The sequence below is a fragment of the Vigna angularis genome, chromosome 7 (assembly GCF_016808095.1).
Source record: "Vigna angularis cultivar LongXiaoDou No.4 chromosome 7, ASM1680809v1, whole genome shotgun sequence".
NCBI lineage: Eukaryota > Viridiplantae > Streptophyta > Magnoliopsida > Fabales > Fabaceae > Vigna > Vigna angularis.
In genome coordinates this window covers 34,899,268-34,922,217 of record NC_068976.1, presented here as the reverse complement: position 1 = coordinate 34,922,217, position 22,950 = coordinate 34,899,268, and the positions used below count along the sequence as shown (strand labels likewise).

General features: G+C 31.0%; 1 protein-coding gene and 1 long non-coding RNA gene across 7 annotated transcripts in view; one reads left to right on the top strand and one right to left on the bottom strand.

Annotated features, from left to right (window-relative positions):
• The window catches only part of LOC108338038 (MADS-box transcription factor 23), a 25,934-nt gene extending 5,408 nt beyond the window's left edge, over positions 1-20,526 (top strand). Inside the window, exons 2-8 of one of the 5 annotated variants that reach the window (XM_017574694.2) lie at positions 8,857-8,935; positions 10,131-10,192; positions 14,839-14,938; positions 15,018-15,059; positions 15,132-15,173; positions 15,340-15,491; positions 20,340-20,526. In XM_017574694.2, coding sequence (XP_017430183.2) covers positions 8,857-8,935; positions 10,131-10,192; positions 14,839-14,938; positions 15,018-15,059; positions 15,132-15,173; positions 15,340-15,491; positions 20,340-20,367 — 505 coding nt within the window. In that variant the 3' untranslated portion in view covers positions 20,368-20,526. Of the gene's footprint in view, positions 1-8,856; positions 8,936-10,130; positions 10,193-14,838; positions 14,939-15,017; positions 15,060-15,131; positions 15,174-15,339; positions 15,492-15,575; positions 15,820-17,974; positions 18,114-20,339 lie in introns of those variants that run through there. The other 4 variants (XM_017574692.2, XM_017574696.2, XM_017574695.2 and 1 more) reach the window with 4 other exon arrangements.
• On the bottom strand, positions 9,156-22,950 carry LOC108338040 (uncharacterized). Of its 2 annotated transcripts, XR_001832993.2 has the most exons (4): positions 22,612-22,950; positions 22,350-22,416; positions 14,289-15,478; positions 9,156-9,594 (listed from the first exon to the last, which is right to left on the bottom strand). It is a non-coding gene; the product is annotated as an uncharacterized LOC108338040 (long non-coding RNA). The 2 variants fall into 2 exon arrangements; XR_008250357.1 differs by lacking the exon at positions 9,156-9,594 and having other exon boundaries at positions 14,108-15,478; positions 22,612-22,945.

Genomic DNA, 22,950 nt, shown 5'->3' with positions numbered 1-22,950 from the left:
GAGATGATCACAATGCGATGATATGGTTGCGAATTTCTTTTGTAAAAAAAATTAAATAAAAAAGACACATCAAAATATAATGAACTCCACGTCATTTAAAAACCAAGATGACAATGTCACGTCAACCTAACATTAACGCTGTTAGGCCCAATTTAGCGGCAGAAGTATAATTGTTGCAATTTTCACAAAATAATAACCCAATTGAGACGCTAAAAAAAGAAAAGGACCAACTTGATATTGTCACCCTAAATAGGGACCTCACGAATGATTAAACCAAAGTAATATTAAATAAAGATTTGACGAGTTAAACTTAAATTTTTTTTAAAAAAATATTGATGATTAGTTTTTAAATTAAAAAGTAACAAGTTTAATTAATTAAAAATACAATGTCTTTCCTATAAAAAGTAATTTTAATAGATAAAAATGTTAGACAATTTTTCCCTGGTTAATTAATTTAATACAAAATTAAATGGTATTAGATGAAATTAAATTAAAATAAATTTTAACATATAATAAAAGGCTTTCAAAAACTATGGATATGGAACATGGGAATCGATTCAATGGAAAGGTGAACCGATTCTCCCAACCGTCAATCCGGTTGGAAAAAACGTGACTCATAAATAATAATATTCTTCAATTCACTGAGGTTATTTTTCGTTGAAACTTTAAATAGGTGCAAATAAAATCTTGGGCCAAGTACAAATAATAAAAACTAACAATAGAATATCAACTAACTTAAAATAAAATCTACTTAATCTATCTTTATCTTATATCAATAAAATAAAATAATACTCTCATGAATAAAAGAAAAATCAAAACTATCTATATCTATTTTATCTTTATCAAAATCAAACCAAATATTACTAAATCCAAAATTAATAAAATAAGATTTTAATGAATCCTTTTAAGTTTATTCCAACAAATCCACCCACTTCGAGCACATGAAGACCAAGCCATAGAATCGATTTCACCACCATAATCATTTCCCCCACCATGCCAACCCATGCAATTCTAGAGAATCAGTCACGAATTCTCCCTCTCACGTGAAAACCAATCACCCTTCCTTCTTATCAGTGGCTGGCACATAGTAAAAAGCAAACAAAAAAGGTAAGCTCTGAAATGTGAAATTATACATAATTGTGTAGAGTAATTAGTAAAAACACTCATCATCTATAGTGTTCATCCACACATCCCCTTCCGACACAACAAAGACAATATCTCCCACACATCTCTCAAATCATCACTAACACTCATGCACAAATCTGCTGAAAGTAACACGTAAATCATTCGTCATATATGGTAAAACTCAATTTGATTTCTTGACTGATTTTTACAGTCTCATGATGCCAATTAAAATTTAAGAGCTCACATTGTTCTTCTACAAAGAAATGTTCTTAAATGTGTAAATAACACTTTGGAAAACGTTAGTGATAATATTATGCAATAACTACTTCTTACATTGAAAACTCAACTAAACCCAACTTCGTAGATGACCTTTTTTTAAACACTAAACAACATTTAAATCATATTTCTTTAAGGAAATAAAAATGTTCACTGTGTTTTGAGACCTAACTATGATGAAATTCGTGTCATTGTATGGTTGTGAATTTGTGAATAATTTATAGTTATAGTATAACTGCTTTGCGTTGATCCTTTTTCTTTCTTTTTAGGTTTAATACGTATTTTGGTCCCTCTTTTCGTAGGGTCTGTTCAAATTGGTCCTACTTTTTTTCAAAAGTTCACTAAGATCCCACTTTTTGCAAAAACGATGCACGTTAGTCCTTTTTTAGGTTTAATACGTATTTTGGTCCCTCTTTTCGTAGGGTCTGTTCAAATTGGTCCTACTTTTTTTCAAAAGTTCCCTATTTTGATCCCTCTTAGTGAACTTTTCGTATTTGGGTGAGCTGTACATTTTGATCCCTCAAAAGTTCACCTCAACGAAAAATGTACAGCTCACCAAAATACGAAAAGTTCACTAAGAGGGATCAAAATAGGGATCAAAATAGGGAACTTTTGAAAAAAAGTAGGACCAATTTGAACAGACCCTACGAAAAGAGGGACCAAAATACGTATTAAACCTAAAAAAGGACTAACGTGCATCGTTTTTGCGAAAAGTGGGATCTTAGTGAACTTTTGAAAAAAAGTAGGACCAATTTGAATAAACCCTACGAAAAGAGGGACCAAAATACGTATTAAACCTTCTTTTTATAACAAATACTGAATGTATTATTAATTTTCAAAAATTAAATGCATTTATATTTTCATTGGTAATATAATTGTAAGATAACTAGTTCAAAGATATATATTTATCTTGATATTATTAGTGTGATGAGCTTTTGTACAATACAATTGTTTACTTGTACAGGATATCACTATGAATAATAAAAAATACACACATTTTTTTTATCAAATGTATTTTCCACTCTAACTATATACTGAAATTGAAGTGTTTACATTTTGAATGACATCTGCATAACTTATATCTAGGTTCTTATAACATTGAATGGTTAAGTGGAGTTTCAAAATACAATAATATTATGGGTACCTAAAACTATGAAAGTTAATTTTCAGTTAAAAGTTAACCTAACTTTTTGAATTAATTTTTTATAGCAATTAAAGTTAAATAATAATTCTAAAATGGTGCAAAAAATATGTCGATATGATTTTTTATATTTTTTTTATAGAAAATATATTTTGAGACCATTATAGTTTCATGTTTTAATGAGCTCGTATTATTTTTATTAAAATTAAAAAAATAAGGAAATAATTAAATAGGTATCATAACAAAGAATGGGTTTTATTAAAACACAATTTAAATAATGATTTTTAAAAGGTTTTTAATTTTAATAAAGAAATTAAATAATTTATGACATGTCTTTTTAATAGAAAATTTTAGAAGAAATTAAAATTTTAAAAATTTATAAAATCAAAATAATTTCAGTACTTAAAAATAATATAATTTTAAATTTATTTAAAAAAAGTAAGAATTTAAAATTTGCCGTACTCTCTTTTTTAAAATTCATCTATCTTCTTTTAGTTTTTTTTTCAGAACTTAGTCAAGTTTGATTCCAGCGGAAGTTAATGTGTCATAAGTTTGACATCTTTCTTTTTTTAATTGATGTGGATAAAGGTTTGTTTCAAGTTAGAGTTGTTCATCTTCGATTGTCATTATTATACTTTTTTTATCAGCCTCATTACTAAAATAATTTTTTGTGATATATTTTTCAATCCACATTTGTTAGAACTTTTATTTGTCAACATCAACCATGTTTTTCTAGAAATTTGCAAAGTTGAAATAGTAATTTTGTATTTGGCAATTTATTTATATTAGTATTCTATATTCAAACAACAAAATCAAAATTTAATAAATTAGAATTGTGTTGTTGAAATAATAAAAAATTAAATAATTAAAATTAAAGTGATTTAAATTTAATATATTTTAATTTCTTGAAGACTGAAATATCCTTATTCAAACACAATATGTTGATGAAAAAACATAATATATTTTAAAGATAATAGAAATAAGATATGGGTTAAATAACATAATAAGCTGGTGAGATAAAATCATTTACTAAACATATGTGTGATCAAACAAATTAATTTAGCCAGTTGATTTGTAATAATTGAAAAGAATAAAATCACCACTTATCTTTGTCCTAAATGTTTATGATTATGATGCAAACTTATAGTTAAATGTTTTGAATAAATAAAATTAGCAGAAGATTGTAGAAAGTAGGTCGAAATGTATAAGATGAGAGAGTTAATTTGTATATTAATCTTTTTATTTGCAAAACTCCATATTATCAATATGAATAAACGGAGTTTATTGATAAACCCAAAGGCAAGCAGGCTTTCTAAATCATTGTGTATGATGGAACTTCAAGCTGGTAGATGAAATATTTAAAATATTTTTTTTTCAAAACTATCTCTTTTAAATTAGTTACAAATTAATAACATATAATATAAAAATATACGAGTTAAGAGATATTTATGCAAAATATTTTTGTAGTGGTAGATTTCATAACTCAAATCACTTTAAATGTTTAACCAACTTGATTGAGTTTCATTGTGACAAATTAATATTTCAAGTTATTAAGTATTATGTCCACCCACTTCTAAACAAAAATATATTATTTAGGCTCAATCTATTTTGGCCGAACACTAGTATTGAGGTGGAGTTACTGTAGCTATCTATGAGGAAAACAACACCTTAATACCTAAAAATCATAATAAAATAAAAATAATTCTTACAATTGAAAGAATCTCTAAGGTGCAAGAACTATAACACAAAAGGGTAGAAACCATTAAAAAGAAAGACATTTTTTTACAATAAAAAAATACTTCTCACGAGAAGTAAAATTTCATGGACACAAATAACAGTATATAATCATCTAACACATAACAACAGTAAAGCTTTCAATTTTGAAGAACAAAGAAAAAGAAATTTAAAATAAAAGTATTGTACGAAATTGATTTCTCTAAGAAAATATTATAAATCAACAATCCAGAAAATACCATGTCATAACTTGTCCATTTTTTTCTCAATCCAACAGAAAACAAAACAGAAAATGAAATTTCATTAAAGTTGCTCAATGATATGAACTTGTATTTCTACTCTCTCTCTCCAAAGGATGTAAAATTAATACTTTGTCTTAATCTAACTAAATACTCTTTACTTCACTTAAGTGAAACAAAATAGGTTTTACGCTTTTTAGATACATATTGAGAGTTCAACCCAACACTTATCTGTCACATAATTTTTACTTTGTTAATAATTAGCTAGTTTGTAACACAAATCAAAAGGTTCGAATATTCTTAATCATGTACAAATATATTTCAACTTCTTGGTTGATTGTCTCTCCACCAATGCATTAAATTCTTTGACTTTTCACATATTTGTAGAGTATAGATTCAACTTCTTAGAACAATCATTACCTTTTTGTTAAAAATTAGATTTTAAGTCTAGTTTAATAATACAAAACTAACTTATAAAATGAAATTTTAACTCAGTTAGATAATATAAATTGACTTTATCTTTACTTGAATGCGTGACTTTCAACCTATCATTTCTCACACCGAAACATATACATCTCAAATCTAAAACTGAATATTAATAGATGATGGTTTGATAACAGTTTAATAGCAAGTAAAATAATAAACCTAACAAATAATAATAATATATAAATACACATCTTTAACACTCCAAAATGACCATATAGCATGTGAAGAGCTCTTTTTTGGTGTAATATGCAATGTAATACCACAAGTTAAAAAAATTCTCTTGATATAAAGCAGAAATATAAAATAATCAAACCAAATACACAAACAATTGCTTGGAGCAATCTAATACATCAAAGTAATAAAACTTTCAATTAAAAACAAAGAAAAAAAAACCTAAAATAAAACAAAAGTGTTAAATTATTACAATTACTTTCCAAGAACTTAATAATGAATTAAAATTATTAATATTTATTCATTAATATTTATTAAAAAATGTTATAATATATTTTTTAATTGGATTGTTTTTTTTTATTTCTTACTATCCTATTTCTCTTATATACTATGCTTCTGTATTTCCTTTATCAACTTTAGCATGCAAAAGTAATTTGGATCTTAAACACAATTAAAACTTTCTATTATTAGCTGAAAGTGATTGAGAAGTGTAAAAGTTCGCAGGTTTCATCTCTCTTTTAATGACTTTTGATTTAAAAGTCAAATTCACTAAAATTTGTAATTATTTTTGACAAATATAATTCTTTTTTATAATTTACATTCTCTGTCATCCTTGCTTCCTACTAAACTAACATTATAATTGTAACACCCCCTTTTAGTAGAGTAAAATTACCAAAATAAAACATTACATAGATGATAACTTACCAAAAACTTATTTTATAAAACTATTGAGAAATGAGATCACACACCTAGAGAATACTTTCAATATATGCTACTGCTTCACCCTACTCTTCACGCTGAGACGATCAGAGAAAACCATTTTCTAAGCTCACACCATTTAAGGTGATCATTATAAAAGAGAAGCATACACAGATAAATAAAGACAAAAGCAAGGGTAAGCTAGTAGTAAAACAACTTATCATAATAAAACAACATTACAACATGTTTTAGACCTCACACAACATAACCATCAATTCTAAACATGCAACAAACTTAGACTTGACTATCCGGATATACAATGAATGTCGAGCTAAAACATGTTCTATCCTTCGTGTGGTGGAACAACTGACAACCATCAAAGCTACCACACAAGGTTAGTCCTTCAACATGCCCTTTGTTAGATGGAGAAAGGCCCTCAGGCTAGAACCATAGTGGGTTATGCACTTGTGTGGTAGAATAGGTGACAACCATCAAAGCTACCACATAAGATTAGTTTGTACCGCGTCTTAGATCATACTAGAAGCACCTAGACTAAGACCTCCTGCTACTCTCACCACATGACTCATCATCACTCTCTACTTGAGCATGGATGATCATTAGAGTGTCAGGATAACTCATCAGAACTGAGCTTCTTACATTCATACTTACAATACTTGGAAACCACCATTGAGAAATTTCTCCTTGGAACTCTTTTCCATACCGTTGAAACCATGCACATATGTCACTTTACTTTCACATTGAATATCAACATATATCATCACTTATCATGCATCAAAGTACCATAAGCAACCCAACAAGTCATCAAAAATCACATGAAATCATTCCTTGTACATTAATACACAAGAACAGTCCAAGAAGAACCACTAAACAACACAAAATCTCTTTAAAGTCATACTTAGAAAAGTAAAAAATCTGTTAAACCCTCACCAACAACTTCGGAAGGGTCAAAAATCCCCAAATCAAAAAAAAGTATGTCCAAAACGAACACCCGGAACCCCAAATTTGAGATCCTGAAAACCGAAAAAAAACCAAAAGGGGCAGGCGCCAGACCTCTGGAACAGGAGTGCTAAGGGGGTGCCCAAACAAATTCTTCTCGCAAAAACGCCCAGGGGCCCTTTGGAGGGTGCCCAATGCTGCACCAGGTTCTAAAATTCACCTATTTGAACTTTGGTGACCCTCTATACAAGTTTAAATGATTCCTAAACACTCTTAGGCACTGAGAAACATTGAAAAACATACCCCTAACTTGACTTGACAACTCCAAACTCAAATTGACCCATGAAAACCCAAATTTACTCCTATAAGCTACCTAAACTCAAATGTACACTTTTTAACCCCTATATCAGTTTCCGAACTGCATAACCACGTCCAAACACACTTGCTAGTACACCCCAACACCCTAGATTGCTCACAGTCCCTCTGTTTCAAGATCTCACCATTCAAAACCTCAAATTAGGCAAAGAACCTCTAAGAACTCATCCTAAGATGACACCAACTGTCCTATACGAGATTTTTCTCATTTAACAGCCTAGATAAGTCGTAATGGGTCTTATAACACACTCCCAACTGTAAAAAGCAGTCAACACCTCTTACTTCCAATTCTTACTACTCAACCCAACACCCCCCCCACCCCTCCCCTTTCCCTTTTTCCACTAAAACACTTTAAAACTTCAACAATGAACCCTAATTTTTGCTCTATATCAGTTTTCAACGATCTAAAGTGCTAGACCAGTTGCCATCTCACTCCAATACCAAATTCTCAATTTCACTCACCACTTGAATTTAGTTTCAAACATTTCAACATCATCATCATACTCAATTATAACAGTATTAATCATCACAATCACACTATACCACTTATATTCAACATCACACTATCAAAATCATCAATCAAACATACATTTTATACACCCAATCATACCAAATTTCTCAAAATCATCTATAACTCATAGAGACACCAAATTTATAATATAAACACAACTAAGATAAGTTCTAGTTTTCCTTACCTTACAAGAAAAAACCTCAACCCACAGAAACATCCTGTCAGTCGCTTAAAACGCAAGAAATTCCTAAACAAACCTACGAGACACCAAACTTGAAATGGACAAAGTTCTTAAAACTCTAAATTCACCAAGAGCAAGAAAAGAGAACTAAATAATACATGCATAACAGTTCTGTACATGATCATTGACCGAAGCAAAGAGGATAGAAAATGAGTAGAAACTTACTTGCTCTAAAACAGAAATTGATCGGTTGGATTTATAGACCTTGACGCCGTGATCATCTAGACACCTCCTAATCGTCAAATAGATGACTTAGGAGTTAGAACTCTTAGAGAGAAGTTAGAAAACTCTATAAAAGTGATTTCTAGAGAAATGATACATTTTAAAATAATGAAACTTTGTTTATAACAAAACTATTTATAATAAAACCATTTAACATTAAAATAATCGAGTCTCACTATTTTTAGACTACCACCACTTCTAAAATACCATTTTTATGAGGTTTTACAATATCTCCTTAATGTTAATAAAAAAAAATTGAATCCACAACTTTTTTCTCACTTTTCTTTCCAACTTTACTATTAAACCAGCCTTAGTTTTAGACTTTATCAACATATCAAATTATATATAATTTTTCCTTTTAAAACTAAGTAATTCTTTTTTATTTACTTGACCAAGTACTTAGAGGCATTAACTTTGAAGCTACCCCTCAGCCAGGGGTATTGAATTTTGGACTTAGGGAAAAAATGACCAGAGCTGAAGTGATGACTCATAACTACTACATCAACTAAAAATCTCATTCCAAGACATGTCAAGAAGTTTACAAATTCATGACATATTATTGAGGCACAAATATTACTTAGTTGAATCTGCACAGTAAGGTCCTAATTTCTTTACTTGAATGTTACAGTCAGCAGAGCACATGTCTGACGCATTTTTTATTTTGAATGACATTTTCCAGCATGAAATCAGTTATTGACCGATACAACAAATCAAAAGAAGAAAATTGTCAACTTGGGAGTTCGGCCTCCGAAATTAAGGTATTTATAAATATCTAACCTTATGCATGGGCACTTAAAATGCACACGTGAATCACTTCGGAGATTATTATACAATTGCACAGGGCATTAGAAATGCCTGAATTTGAAAAAGATATGAATGAAAATATCCTTTGTAATGTAACTTTTGCATCTTTAAGTTGCAAGTTTCTTCATTTTTCTTTCCAGAGTATTGATGAATTAAGACACCACAATTCTCAAGTTCAAAGAAAAAAAAACTTCATTATTTTGGAGCAACAATTCAACTTAGCAAATTGTTTTGGAGCACTTCCACCCTTTTCAAGTTCAGGGTTCAGCACATCATTACAAACTCTTTGAAGGATAGAATGCAACAAATTATTCTAAAATCTATGAACACTTTCCTTGAGATCAGTACCCAGTATGTATGCTAAACATAAAAGCAAGAATATAGCAGGACGTCTCAGTTCTTGGTTGACATGATTATAAACCAAAAATGTGATTTTACCAATTTTCTCCTAAAACATGTGACATGTTTTACTTACACATGAACTAGGGAAGACAATTTCAGCCTTTCATATTGACCTACAAATTCCCTAAAGTAACCTATTTTAAAATCCCATGATAAATTCAAAACCTTCTTATACTTATAATGTTTCCGTCCCTCCACAAGACACCGTAACCTGCACATGATTAGAACCACATATTTAAAGAGGAACTAAAGTGTTGACAAATAGAACTAATACCTAAAGGAAAAAATCCTTCCAACTAAAAATAGAAATCTTCAAAGCATAAACATTCAAATTTAAGAAGTCATGGTATTCTGAGATCTCTTACTCTTATATTTGTTCGATTGCATCATATACAGAAATAATTGCAGTATAGAAAAATATGTTTTGGTTTGTAATCAACTGAACTTGATAGCTAAAGTAATTCCTTTCGACAAGTTTTGTAAGCAAAGAAAAACAAAGAACCAAGTTTAAAATATCAACATCAACTACTAAATAATAAATAATTTGGTGCTGGCACCTGTTAGTATGGTGGTTTCTTATGTTATTCGGGTCATAATGCATATTCATAATTTTTTTTTTCTGTGTAACATTTAATTTAAATAATTATGAAAGCCTTAAACTTTATTTCTGATAAGAGCATATATATCTGGTGATTCCCCTTCCTGTAATATCTGATCAGACCTTTACTTATTTCTTTCAATTTTTAGTTTTGGCAAAGGGAGGCAGCAATGTTAAGGCAACAATTACACAATTTGCAAGAAAGCCACCGGTACATCCCTTATCAGAACATATGCTTATTCTATAGTCGAGTTTAAAAGAAAAATCCACATTTTAAAAAGAGTCTAGATTATTAGCGTATTTAACATGGTAGTGTCAACTAGAGTTATTGCATACTTGATAATTTGATGTGATCAAGAAGCTGTTTCAGGATATAATTACTCTGCAGTATTTATGCTGTTACTGATACCTGACCAATCACTAAACAAAATGCTTGTGTATTTGACACAATTCAGCATTTTCAATAATTTTTTCTATTCATACATATGAACAAAGAGAGCCAAATAGATCAGTTTGTGTAAACAGCATTAAGAGTATAATACCATACATTTAATTAATAATAATGCCATACATTTAAATTTCATTTCAGAAATACCTATAGAATTCAATGGTTTGACGTAGTTACATTTAATGGCATTACCATTATTCAATGAATCATTTCTTAATGACTTATTTTGTTATTGAACAATAAATGGATATACTTTCATGAGAAGTGTATGCAAGTTTCATTGAATACTTCACAATAAAAAGAAAATTAACAGTTAACAAAATTGAAATTAGTCATATTTTTCAAATTTTAAAATGCCAGAAATATGGAAAAAGAGGTTGAATTAATTTTAATCCATTCAATATATATGAAAAGATTTGTAACACTTTCAAAATTAATTAAAGGATCTTGAACTATAATAAAAGTAAATGTATAGATTGGATTTAATTTCTTTTTTACTTTTTGGCAATAGATGATTTGGATGAATTTATTATTAATAGATTTGATGGATAAATAGATTGATCTGTCCCAACTGATATAAAACAACATAAATTGTTCATAATTGAAAACTGCATTCATAGAAACTTACTAGTGGCAACTGCGCATTATGATTTCTTTTAACTAAAAATTGATGCATTATGATCATATATCGTAGTGCGTGCAATAATTGTTAATAGTAGTTTGAGTGGGCAACAACCTCTGTACAAGAATTTGATGCCAGGATAGCTAGTTAATCTGATTTAGAATTTTTGTAATATGATTTGACTCATCATATATTGATAGTCACCATAGTTGATGATTAGAGAATTGACTTATTTACAAATATTTTATTTTTTAAATTTATATATTTATTGTAATACAATAAATATGAATTAACTCGAGTCAATTTTTTTATAATAGTAGAATCAAAATGTTTACTTTTTCTAATATTATTATAAAGATAATAGTTAAAAATTAAAGTACAATGTATATAACTTAACAAACAAATAAATTAACAAACAAATAAATTGAATATCTAAACTATTCAAATATTATTAAACAATATTCTAGTACTTAAAAGTATCACATTGTAAATCTATATAAATAATTTTAATAAAAAACTTATAAATGTGATAAGAATATTAATAAAGAGTTATTGTTGTGGGTTACGGGTGGGTTAAGTGAGTGAGACTCACTTCAACCCTTGATAGTTTAGACTAAAAACAACAAAATAACTACATTATCATGTTTTACTATTTAAAATGATAAAAAGTTGATACGGTAGGAAGATGGAAGGTCAAAAGACTGTCCTAGACAACTAAGTACAATAAATAGAAATACAATAAATAGAAATAACTATACCTTATTTTAGTTCTTCTGACTTCACTAATCATAAATAGAATAATTATTTCCACACTCGCCATCAAATTAAACCATACAATGTATGTACCAAACTTAAAACAAATAAACTCAATCTAAGGTCCCCTAAGAATTTGGTCAACACACTTACAAGTTGATCATTTGATCCAACAAACTCAGTACATATTTCTTTTGTCAACAACTTTTTATGAATAAAATGACAATAATTTTCTATATGTTTAGGTTTCTCGTGAAACACTATCTTTGATGCAATGTGGAGAATAATTTGATTATCACAATGCATCTTCGTAGTATGGATGCCATAGAAGGATCATCACCATATAATATTTGTTAAGTTTTTTCTTGATTTCCTCCCAAGATTTGACTTCCAAGAACATTCTCAATTCTTCCACAACTAATTGGGAACAACTAATTGGGAAAGATATCATATTATGATCTGTCATTTTGAGATATTCAAGCTTGTTTGCATAATCATAGAGACGTTAGATATCATTGGCATAGATGTTTTAAGCTTTCTTCCAAAAAGAATGACATGTTTTGAAAGCTCTATGGAACATTAGAAATCTTGGTTCCACATTGTCAAAATAGGGTACACAATTGAAAATATGCTTGTTTCCATTGTAAAGCTTTTTTAGTAAGCACATGACTTACATCATGCTCAAACTGGTCATGATGTCCTTAAACTAAGAAACTACATTTCAACAACAATACACCAAGAGATAAATTTTCCTATTTAGCTTCTCAAAAGTAATGGAGGAGTTTTCAGAGAATGAAATAACACTTCCAATTGCCATCTTTGATCATGGGAACAAAAAACAAGATGTTAAAAAAGCAATGAAAAATGAAAACCCTAGAGTGACTTCCATAGGGGTGGCTTCTGAACTTCCCTGAAATGAAGTTTCAAGGATCATAATAGAGAGAGGGATCCGACAACAACTATGGAGGTAGTGCGATGACGTTTGGATGAATGGATGGCAACGGACAACATGCGTCTAGTTACAACAAACAGAGATGGTAGGCGTGGTAGCAAACTAGCCCGCCCTCTGCACTGATAGGGTTGGTCATCGCTTGGAGTGACAATCCAAATCCGATGGTCGCATGACAAAACTACAGCGATGGATGATGGTTGGATGGCAACGAACTAGCATAGAATCATGATTGATAGAGTTGGACAGTTTTAAAAGGCAGTGGACAAATTATTGATAAAGGAGGAAAACAACGAACAAAGTTTGACAATAGCGAGCAATGATTACTAGTGCCAACATATAAAACAAAACAGAAAATAGAACAGGATCAAACTACTATGATACCAAATTGAGATTAAAAATAAAGAAATATAATCTTAGAGGACTTAATAGACCCTTCTCCATGTTCTACTATTTATATTGATAAAAAGTTGATACAATATAGAGATGAAAGGTCAAGAGACTATCCTAAACAACTAGGTACAATAAAATAGATAACCCACGTACTACTCCCTACTCAAGTCCTTCCGACTTCACTAGATAGACTAATTGTTCCAACAGAGGAAAGTTGACTCATGAGTTAAAATTCATTTTGACATCTCCAAGTGTATCGTTGTTCTCGGTTAAATATTGTATTTTATTACTTTATATTTTATCAAAATGCCGTTACAACTTCATAAATTACAATGGGACAATGATTTAGAAAAAAACAGAGGATATGAAATCAATTTGGCTGCTGTAGATCCCGAGTATTTTCCTCATTGAATTACATAATTTATGGAAAATCAAGAGAAGTCATTAAAAGCATTATGCTAGTGTGTTAACTCGCTATATTTGTTATGTGTTGATTTTTAACATTTGTTCTTGTTGAAACAAACTTTAGGGTTTAGGGAGAACTGAATAGCTAATTAACACCTACTAATACTGTCATAAGTATAGTTGACTAATATTCTGTCGTTCAAGGAGGATGCTGTATCCTTCAAAGTTCGAACTTTGAAAACAGTGTTGAATTACGTGCTAAATAAATGTTAGTAAATCTACACTAGAATTCTGACAACCTCCTTTGAGCTGGAACTTAACTATATGCTCTACTTCTTTCAAACAAACACACTTAACTAGAACCACCCAGAAATATTCAAAAGTCAACTGGAAAAAATCAGGCATCTCACGAGAGGTAGAGAGCGACAGACATCAACTGAAAGCTGCTAATAACACTGCTAGAAGGTAGTTGGAATGGAGCGAAACCTAATTATTCAAATATAACATAGACGTGTACATACCTTCATAAAGATGAACGAAAATGTTTAAAACAACATAGAGTAATTAAAGGCATTCCACATTCAAATAATAACAATAATGTTAAAGAGTAAGATAGTTGTTAAGGTTTAGTAACTTCAATGATTTAGAAAAATTATCTCAATGACCCACATTCTATATTCAACGAATACCAACTAGGCTCTAGCATGAGTCTTATAGGCATGTTTAGAAACTTTTACCATTCTAGCACTGTTCCTTTGTTTTGTTCCCAGATAGGAACACTGTAGTAAAGATTTACGAGAATGGCAAACCCATCCTCGCCACTGTTCTGCATCGTTGAAGACGCTCCCACCACTGTCTCCAGCATCCACGGCCTCAACCATGTTGGCCTCTGTGACATGCTCTTTTTGGATTTGAGGATACCCTTCTTCATTTTTCTCATCTTTCCCCTCTACTCACCGGTTTGGAATAACGGCCAGAATTAAATTCTGGCCGTGAACAATCCTGCTCTAAAATATACATTAACGCACGCATATCATACATAAGCCACAGAGTGTCGGTTTCTCAACTTGTTACAAGTATTATTCATGAGATAAATTGTCTTATAATTATAGAAGAATAAACATGTGTATCTCTTAAGGCTTGTCAAATAATTTAAAATACACACAAAAAGGTACTTTCAAGATTATATTTTCAGTGTCCTATTTGTCTCTAATCTTTATAGTGAAATATCCATTAAGGTTCCATATTTTCAATACATACAATTTTACTTCTAGTTTGATGTGGCAGAAAAATCATGGGGGAGGAACTGTCAGGTTTGACAGTCAAAGAATTACAAAATTTGGAGAACCAATTAGAAATTAGCCTTCGCGGTGTCCGTATGAAAAAGGTTTGTATTCTCTATAAAAAATGTGAGCTCAATTTTGAAGATAAAGATGTAATAGTTAACATGATATTGGCATATGCAGGATCAACTTCTAATGGATGAAATACAAGACCTAAATCGAAAGGTCAGTCTTTAAACAGAGAAGTTAATGATCTAAGTATTTTGTTAGTTAAAATATTCCTTTTACTTTCTGCAGGGAAACCTCATACGCCAAGAAAATGTGGAACTGTATAAGAAGGTAAACCTAATTTGTCAAGAAAACATGGAATTGAAAAAGAAGGTATTGGTTTGGATGGCAGATCAAACTAAAATAATCTTCTCAAACTGAATGATCCAACTTTCTAAATGGGGACAACCTTGTTTACTATTTATTCTGAACTTTAAAAAGAGTTTTACTAACTCAGGTCCATGGAACAAAAGATGACAGCGAAACAAACAGAGATTATGTTCTCACAAATGGTCTAGGCATAGGAGAGGATTTGCATGTGCCCGTGAATCTCCAGCTAAGCCAGCCACAGCAACACTATAAGGCTCCTTCAGGAACTGCAAAATTGGGGTATGATCTTTCTATCATTTTAACTAGTAGACCAATAATCATGTTGCAAAAGCATTGATATCAGATTTATTTTTATTGTTGCAGCAGATTGCAATTGCATTGATCCATTTACAGGACATGTGTTTCTCGATTGCTATTAAGAAAAATGGACTCAGATTTTAAGTATGATGTGTTTATATAAATGTTCTGGCATATAGACCCCAAACTAATTATTTTAAATATCTAGTTATCAAGAAAAGAAAACCAACCTTAGCATGTATGTCAGAACCAATGAAGAACCTATTGAGAAGCAAAGACTCAAATTAAGGAAGAAATTCTTCAAACCACACAGATGTGTAGTTCCTTTTATCAGTTTTATGTGTTAAAATTTATTACTGACCTTTAAATGGGTGAAAGATGTTAAAGCAACCATGCTGTCAGTAATACATCATATAAAATCATTGCAATTTTATATTGATTCCAACTGAACAAATACAAACGGTGAAATGACTTTAAAGGCCTATGCAAGAAAAGAAATACCTACAACAATTGAAAGGAATCCATGTATATAATCACAATCACCAACCTAAATTCCACTTAAAGTTTATAAATGAATGATTAATACAATCCTATCACTTTTTCTTCTTGACTTGATAGCATCACTTCCAAAGGAAAAACAACTGAATTGATGAAGCTTATTAGCAGGTCAAGAGACATGAAACATTATCGTTTTTATTTGAACTGAAAAGGAAACAAGTAATCTATACTAAGCTAAATTTTACGAAGGTGCGTAGGAGTCGAGATCACTATATTTCTAGAAAATCAGATATATAAAAATTGGAAAACAAAGAAAGCTCTTAAAGTACAGTTTCATGATGTTACTTTAAGAATGTGACACAGATACATGGCAAAAATCAATATGCAAATAATTTAGCAAGAAACTTGCATTTTAAAACTGACCTTTTACAACCATGGCTGTTGAGAATCAAACCATGATTATAATCTACACCTTACAAACACACTATTGCGTTAACTATGTACTTAATTTTAACAGGCAATGGCAAAAAATATTAATGTTGGAAAGAACACTACCAATAAATAATCAAAATTCCTGGGTGTGATATCATGAAAATCGGACCTCCACAGACACCACATGACATTATGATTGTAAATCACTACAGAGTGTAGACATGATATCAAAACCTGTATATGACCAAATGGTACACAGTTTGATCCTTTACCACTTCCCTTCTTCTAAAATAGAAGTTTTTGAGCATAATGTAGTGAGTCTGCACACTTAACCATACCTCAAGCCCAAAGGGCTCTTACACGAGGGAACATCTTCAATACAATTCATGAATCTTCATTAAACAGTGTCAATGTTAGTTTTTAAAAGTTATAAAGTCTTTTCAAAAGAAGTCAAGAAGGGCAAACAAATTAATAATTCTCTAAATTGACTGAACAGAGCAACTATATATATTGAGCTTGAACATGTATAACAGTAAACCTAAAAGAATCTAATTTAGTTCATGTAACTCAATTCAAAATAATAATTTAGTACCAAAATATATTTTTTCTATCAAAAAGAATGAGTGATTTTAAGTCGAATCCGTGGTAAGCTTTATTCCACCCACAGGCAATAGTTAAAAATCAAACATTGTAGAGTAAAAGTAAGGCAAGGACTTTGCAGTTCCTCTTTCAATTCTCGATAGAAAAAATCAGAAAGTATACAAGTTGTTAACTTGATACTAAATTTAGAAATCTCGGCAATTGTTTCCGAATACAAATAACAGATTTTAACCAACAAAAACAATTCACACAATTAACACGCAAACTTTCAATAAAGAATACATTAACAAGAGCGTGTAAGAGACATAAAAGTATAAACACAAAGCAGACAGTCCGAATGCTAATCATTCTATTCATATCAAGTCAAAAACATGAAAAGTATTTTAATCAAGAACTGGGTTATAAATAGAAAATATATATATAATTTCAACTAATCATATCATATTATTTTAATTCCCTTTTACAGTTAACAACCTCAGCTTGTTATTTAAACATTATTTTTTCCCAGTAGTCCTCTTCAATTTGAAGAGGTCTTCTCTATTATTGCCCTTCTTGGGATTTTCTATATTGGAGTCTCATAATGAGGGTATAAAATATGTCAATGATACAAGACGGAGTACAATAGAAGAGTATAAGAAACCCACGAGAAAACTAAAATGATGGTAGTGATGACTTTATGTAAGATTTAATGAACAACTAACAGATTGAAAGCAAATTGTGATGAATGACCATATAACTGAATGATGCAAGACAATCTTGGTAGCTTGATGTAATTTTATTTGTGATGATTATGTTGTCCATCGCATTGTCATTTGTGCAGTCTCTTCAATCTTGAACTCTCTCAAAATAGTATCCGCCACATTAGTAAAATCACGACCTTGTATTTTGTTTCAGAACTTGATCTCACTACAACAATTTGCTTCTTACTGTACCAGGATACCAATTTTAATCCAATCAGGACACATGCAGGAGCAGATCGCCTACCATTGGATGAACTGACCTAGTCGGACTATCTCTGAGAAACCAACTATCTGAGCATGCCCCTTGTCTTTATAAATGACACAATTTCCTACAGCACTCTTAGTGTACTTCACTATCTCCATTATTACATCCTAATGCTTCTGGCAAGGAGAGTTCAAGAATAGACTCACCACACTTACTGCACAGGGAACATGTGGTGGATGAATGACTGAAGATAATTCAACTTTCCAATCAACATCTTATATTTCCCCGAGATTCAATAAGGGCTCCTCCCAGTTTGGTAGCAATCTAACATATGGATGAATGAGTATGAGATAATTCAATTTTCCAATCGGTTCTATAATTCCTCAGTTTCAATAAGGGCTCCTCCTAATTGGATAGCAATCTAACATGAGGTTTCATCGAAGTTTCTACTTGCTTGGCATTCAGTATATCAGTTTCTGGCAAGATGTCAAGAACAAATTTCCTCTAATAGGTTACCAAATCATCCTTGGATTGAGCAATTTTGAAACCTAGGAAATACCTTACCAAGGTCTTTAATCTAGAACTGGCACGAGAGGTACTATTTGAGGTTGTGAATTTACACCGACCAAAGCTTATAAGGAAATTATCATTTACAAACACAATAAGATGAATGCATCCCTGAGTTGAATGGTGATGGAAGATAGAGTGATAGACTTTACTACAAATCATACCAAGTTGTTGCACAGCAGTAAGAAAGCGACCAAAATAGATTTGAGGGGACTATTTGGGTCCATATAGGAACTTGTGCAGCCCGACAAACCATAGTAGAAGACTCCCCCTAAGCAACATAATTTGCTCTTTTGTTCCATGTATGTAAGCTTTATCAAGATTATCATCCAACACGGCATTCTAAATAAATACAATATATTATGCTTCTATTTTCAATAATTGACTTCAATATGATACAAATATAGATATGTGACTTCTCCTTTTCTACTTGGATTCCAGTAGGTCAGGCAAAGTAGTACATGACATGTGTAACTACAATTATTTAGAACTCATGATAATCATTGTATGAAAATTATTTAAGATTGGGTAATAGAACTTGGTATGTATACTATTCTTGTGTTGGCAGGAACTAGCTATTTCAGACACTGGAGGGGAAACATAAAAAAATTCTAATATAGCTAATATGTTTGTGATCATATATTATGATCTATCATTAGGCAAGCTAGGCTAAAGGTGAACAATGTCTTATGAAAATCGGACATGTCTCACAAATGGTGTGTCCCTATGTCCAAAACATATAGGACATCGACCCGTGTATGACAATCATACGACATATATCAAGGAAGTTTCCTATTTAAAAGACATTTTTTCTTGTCTCTTGTTAAAAAGTGGACTTTAAGGCTAACTCAACCCCACAAAACCAGCTTGTAGGTTAAGGTTTGCACCCACATATATATATATATATATATATATTTTAAATTGGCTTCTAGTCGATATGAACTTTCAACACACCTCCTCACGTCGAAGTATATACATCTCATGCATAGGCTCTAACCCATGACTCTGATACTATATTAAGAAGTGGATTTTAAGCCTAACTCAATCCCACAAAATCGACTTGAAGGGTGAGGTTTTCACCCACATATATATATTCTAAATTGCCCTTATCTCTATTCGATGTGAGACTTCCAACATCACTGACATAATTTTGACATGGCTCCAACACAATTTGAACAAGAACAAATACAATGATTTTCTAAAAACTCATAAACTTGTAAACTTATTGCATAAACTTCTATTATGATTATAGAAATAAGGACCAAATTTTATGTGACTATTTTTCACATTTTGGATATTAGATATATTAGATTCATTTTCCTATTAGGTTACAATATGTTTAGACTATCATATTTAACTAACCTTGTTTGTAGATGATTTTGTGTATATAAATATCGATTGTTAAATTAAATAATCATAATTATCTAATATATAGAATCGAGTTGCAAACCTACATTTTAGAGACTACACATGTCAAAGTGTCTATGTTCATGTCTAATTTTTGTATCATATATGTGCTACATAGATGATGTCCATGGTGGGACCAATTTTTATATGACTATTTTTCACATTTTGGATATGAGATAGATAGATTAGATTTATTTTCCTATTAGGTGAGAATATGTTTAGACTATTATATTTAACTAACTTTTTTCTATAGATGATTTTGTGTATATAAATAATGATTGTTAAATTAAATAATTCATAATTATCTAATACATATATTTGTGTTCCCATGTCCTACATTTTAGAGACTACTCATGCCAAAATGTTTGCGTTCATGTCCAGTTTTTGTATCAGTATTCGTGTTACATAGACGATGTCAACCTACAAAGTGGTGATGGACTTGAAGTGAGGCCATGACACCTAGCTTAGCCAAAACAACATCATCAATCTTCAACTCAATGGCAAGCTCCTTCAGTACAACAAAGTCTCTACCATCCATAGCAAGCTCCTTGTATGCCTCCTCGATTGACTAGTCAAAGCTCAAAAAGTTGGCATCATCAGCAACATAACAAAGTGGTTGAGATATGGGTAGTTTTTGTGTTTCATGCTGTGAAGTGGTTGTGTCATTGAATTCCTCAAGTTATTTGTCATCAACAAACAAGAATCTCTAGTTTGAAAATTATTTTAGGTTTTCTGTTTTGAAATAATCTCGAAACATTTTAAAACTAAAAGGAACAAGAGTGAAAAGATAGACAATCTCTACAAACTTATTTGTCTTATAACATCAATAAAAACTTTGTAGCTCGATGAAGGCATCCATGGTAGTTCATCAAGGCTACCATTTTATTCTGTTGAAGGACCAACATTGATTAGTAATATGGTCAAAATGGCGTATAAAAGTGGAGGGACAGTCCTGACTCTACGAGCTAGCTTGAGGTTGAGGTAGTAACAAACCCAATATTTTAATATTATATAGAACCACAAGCAATTCTGTTATGGTTATTTTAGAAAGTTGTAAATTCTAATGAATCAAGCAGAAAAATAATAGACTACTTCATATTGCTCTCCAAAACCCTCTCTTAAAATATTGGCTTCTAGTTTATTCATAATGTCCTACACATCACCCGTATGTACTGTGCTGAATGAAAAATTCAAAATACACCCTTACCATCAAACAAGGTTAGAGTAAATTAAAGGATAAACCAAAATTAACCCTCCCAAGAGATGCGAAGCATGAGCACATTATCTCAAATTAGGTCAAAGGAAGTTATGAAAATTCACACAATGTTGCTTAAATCTAAGTTGTTTTCAAACATAGGGCTAAGCTTTGTGAATGGACTTATTCCATCTCAAATTCTAACTTATTTACCTTCATAAAAGTTGAAATATTCTAAAACAAGGGTATATCAAACTAGTTAACAGGATTTAATTTTACAAAGTAAAAACAACAAAAGCACTTCAAAATTGAAAATGGGAATAAAAAAATAATATTACGTAATGCCACACCATGAAGAATAGTGTTACATAAAATATGATTTGAGAAGGAAAAAGTTAACACAGAAAATGTGGAAATAAAACCACTAACGTCTGCAAACTCATTACCCTACATCCCAAATGTTGCCAGAAAAAATAAGCACAAAAACAGGGATAGAATAAGAAAGACAATTACAAAAACACGGTACTACATGTGACAAGCGAAAAGCATCCTAAAGAAAATCTTAGACATTAATTGAATTCCATAGTGGTTTGTTCCATTACAAATTTCCACCATGTTATTTTCCATCAACTTGATGAGAATTGGACTAGACGTGTCGACTGCAAGGATAGCTAATCCTGTCAACGCTCTTTTTTCTTCAAGGACAGTGCTAGAAGAAGCAACATCGACCAACTCACAAAACAGAAGAGTATTACACTTTTTACCGTGAAATCTACGTAAAACTATAGGTAATTAATTATACCACCGTTGAAACCGAAGGAAGTATTCCTCAACACGATACTCATCCTAGTGAGTGGATAAAAAACTAAGAGAAAAAGCAACCGGCAAACAAAAAATTAAGCAATTCGACGGGGTAAAGTTTACTTTTAAAGGAATTGAAAAGTTGTATATATTAAAAAATAAAGTATTAAGAGAGATAGTGCAAATTATATTTGTTGTGTGATATATTTTTTTAAAAGATCAAACAATGGAACTCTAAATTTGATTGATATAACCAAAGCAATGAACCAACAAAGTATGCTACTGAATTATATAAGACTGTACTAAAAGTTGCAAAAAGAAAATAGAATAATAACACATCTATTTATCGAATACAACTAAACTATCATACACCGTACATGTAAGTTCTTAGTTACCTGAGATCCAAACGCAAGTCTCCACCGAAAGTTACCATTGCTTCAGAGATTAAATAACATCTCTAACCTATATAACATAAAAATATACCGGTAAGTGCACGACAAGAAAAGCACCCTCTGATGCCGCGATGGTACCAAAAACAAAGAAAAACAATTCTTCTTTCGCCAAAAGTAATCTAAAAGAGAAGAAATATGTGCAACAGTTAGGGTACGGTGCAATTAAGATCACCGTTTCTTGTCAGTTCTTCGGTTTCATTTTTACCTGTACTTCTCGCGCGGTTTTTAAGAAATCAAACGGATTCAGAAGAAAAAAAAAACTCTTCACCGATGTAAGGCGAAAGAGAAACACCAAAAACTCGTTCCATGAAAGCGAAGCGAGCACGGTTAGAGCTTGAATGCGGTTTGGAAAACGAATTTTGATGAGAGAATTGGAATCCATGGATTGATAGAAGGAAACAAGAAAACGAAGCATTGAAGGTTAAATGTGAGATCTGTGTGCGTGTGCTCTGGAAGATTGAAAATTGAAGAACAGTGTCTGACCGTACGTCAGAGAGAGATGTGTGATGGAGGTTTGAGGAGGAGGAAATATCAGGAGGCACTC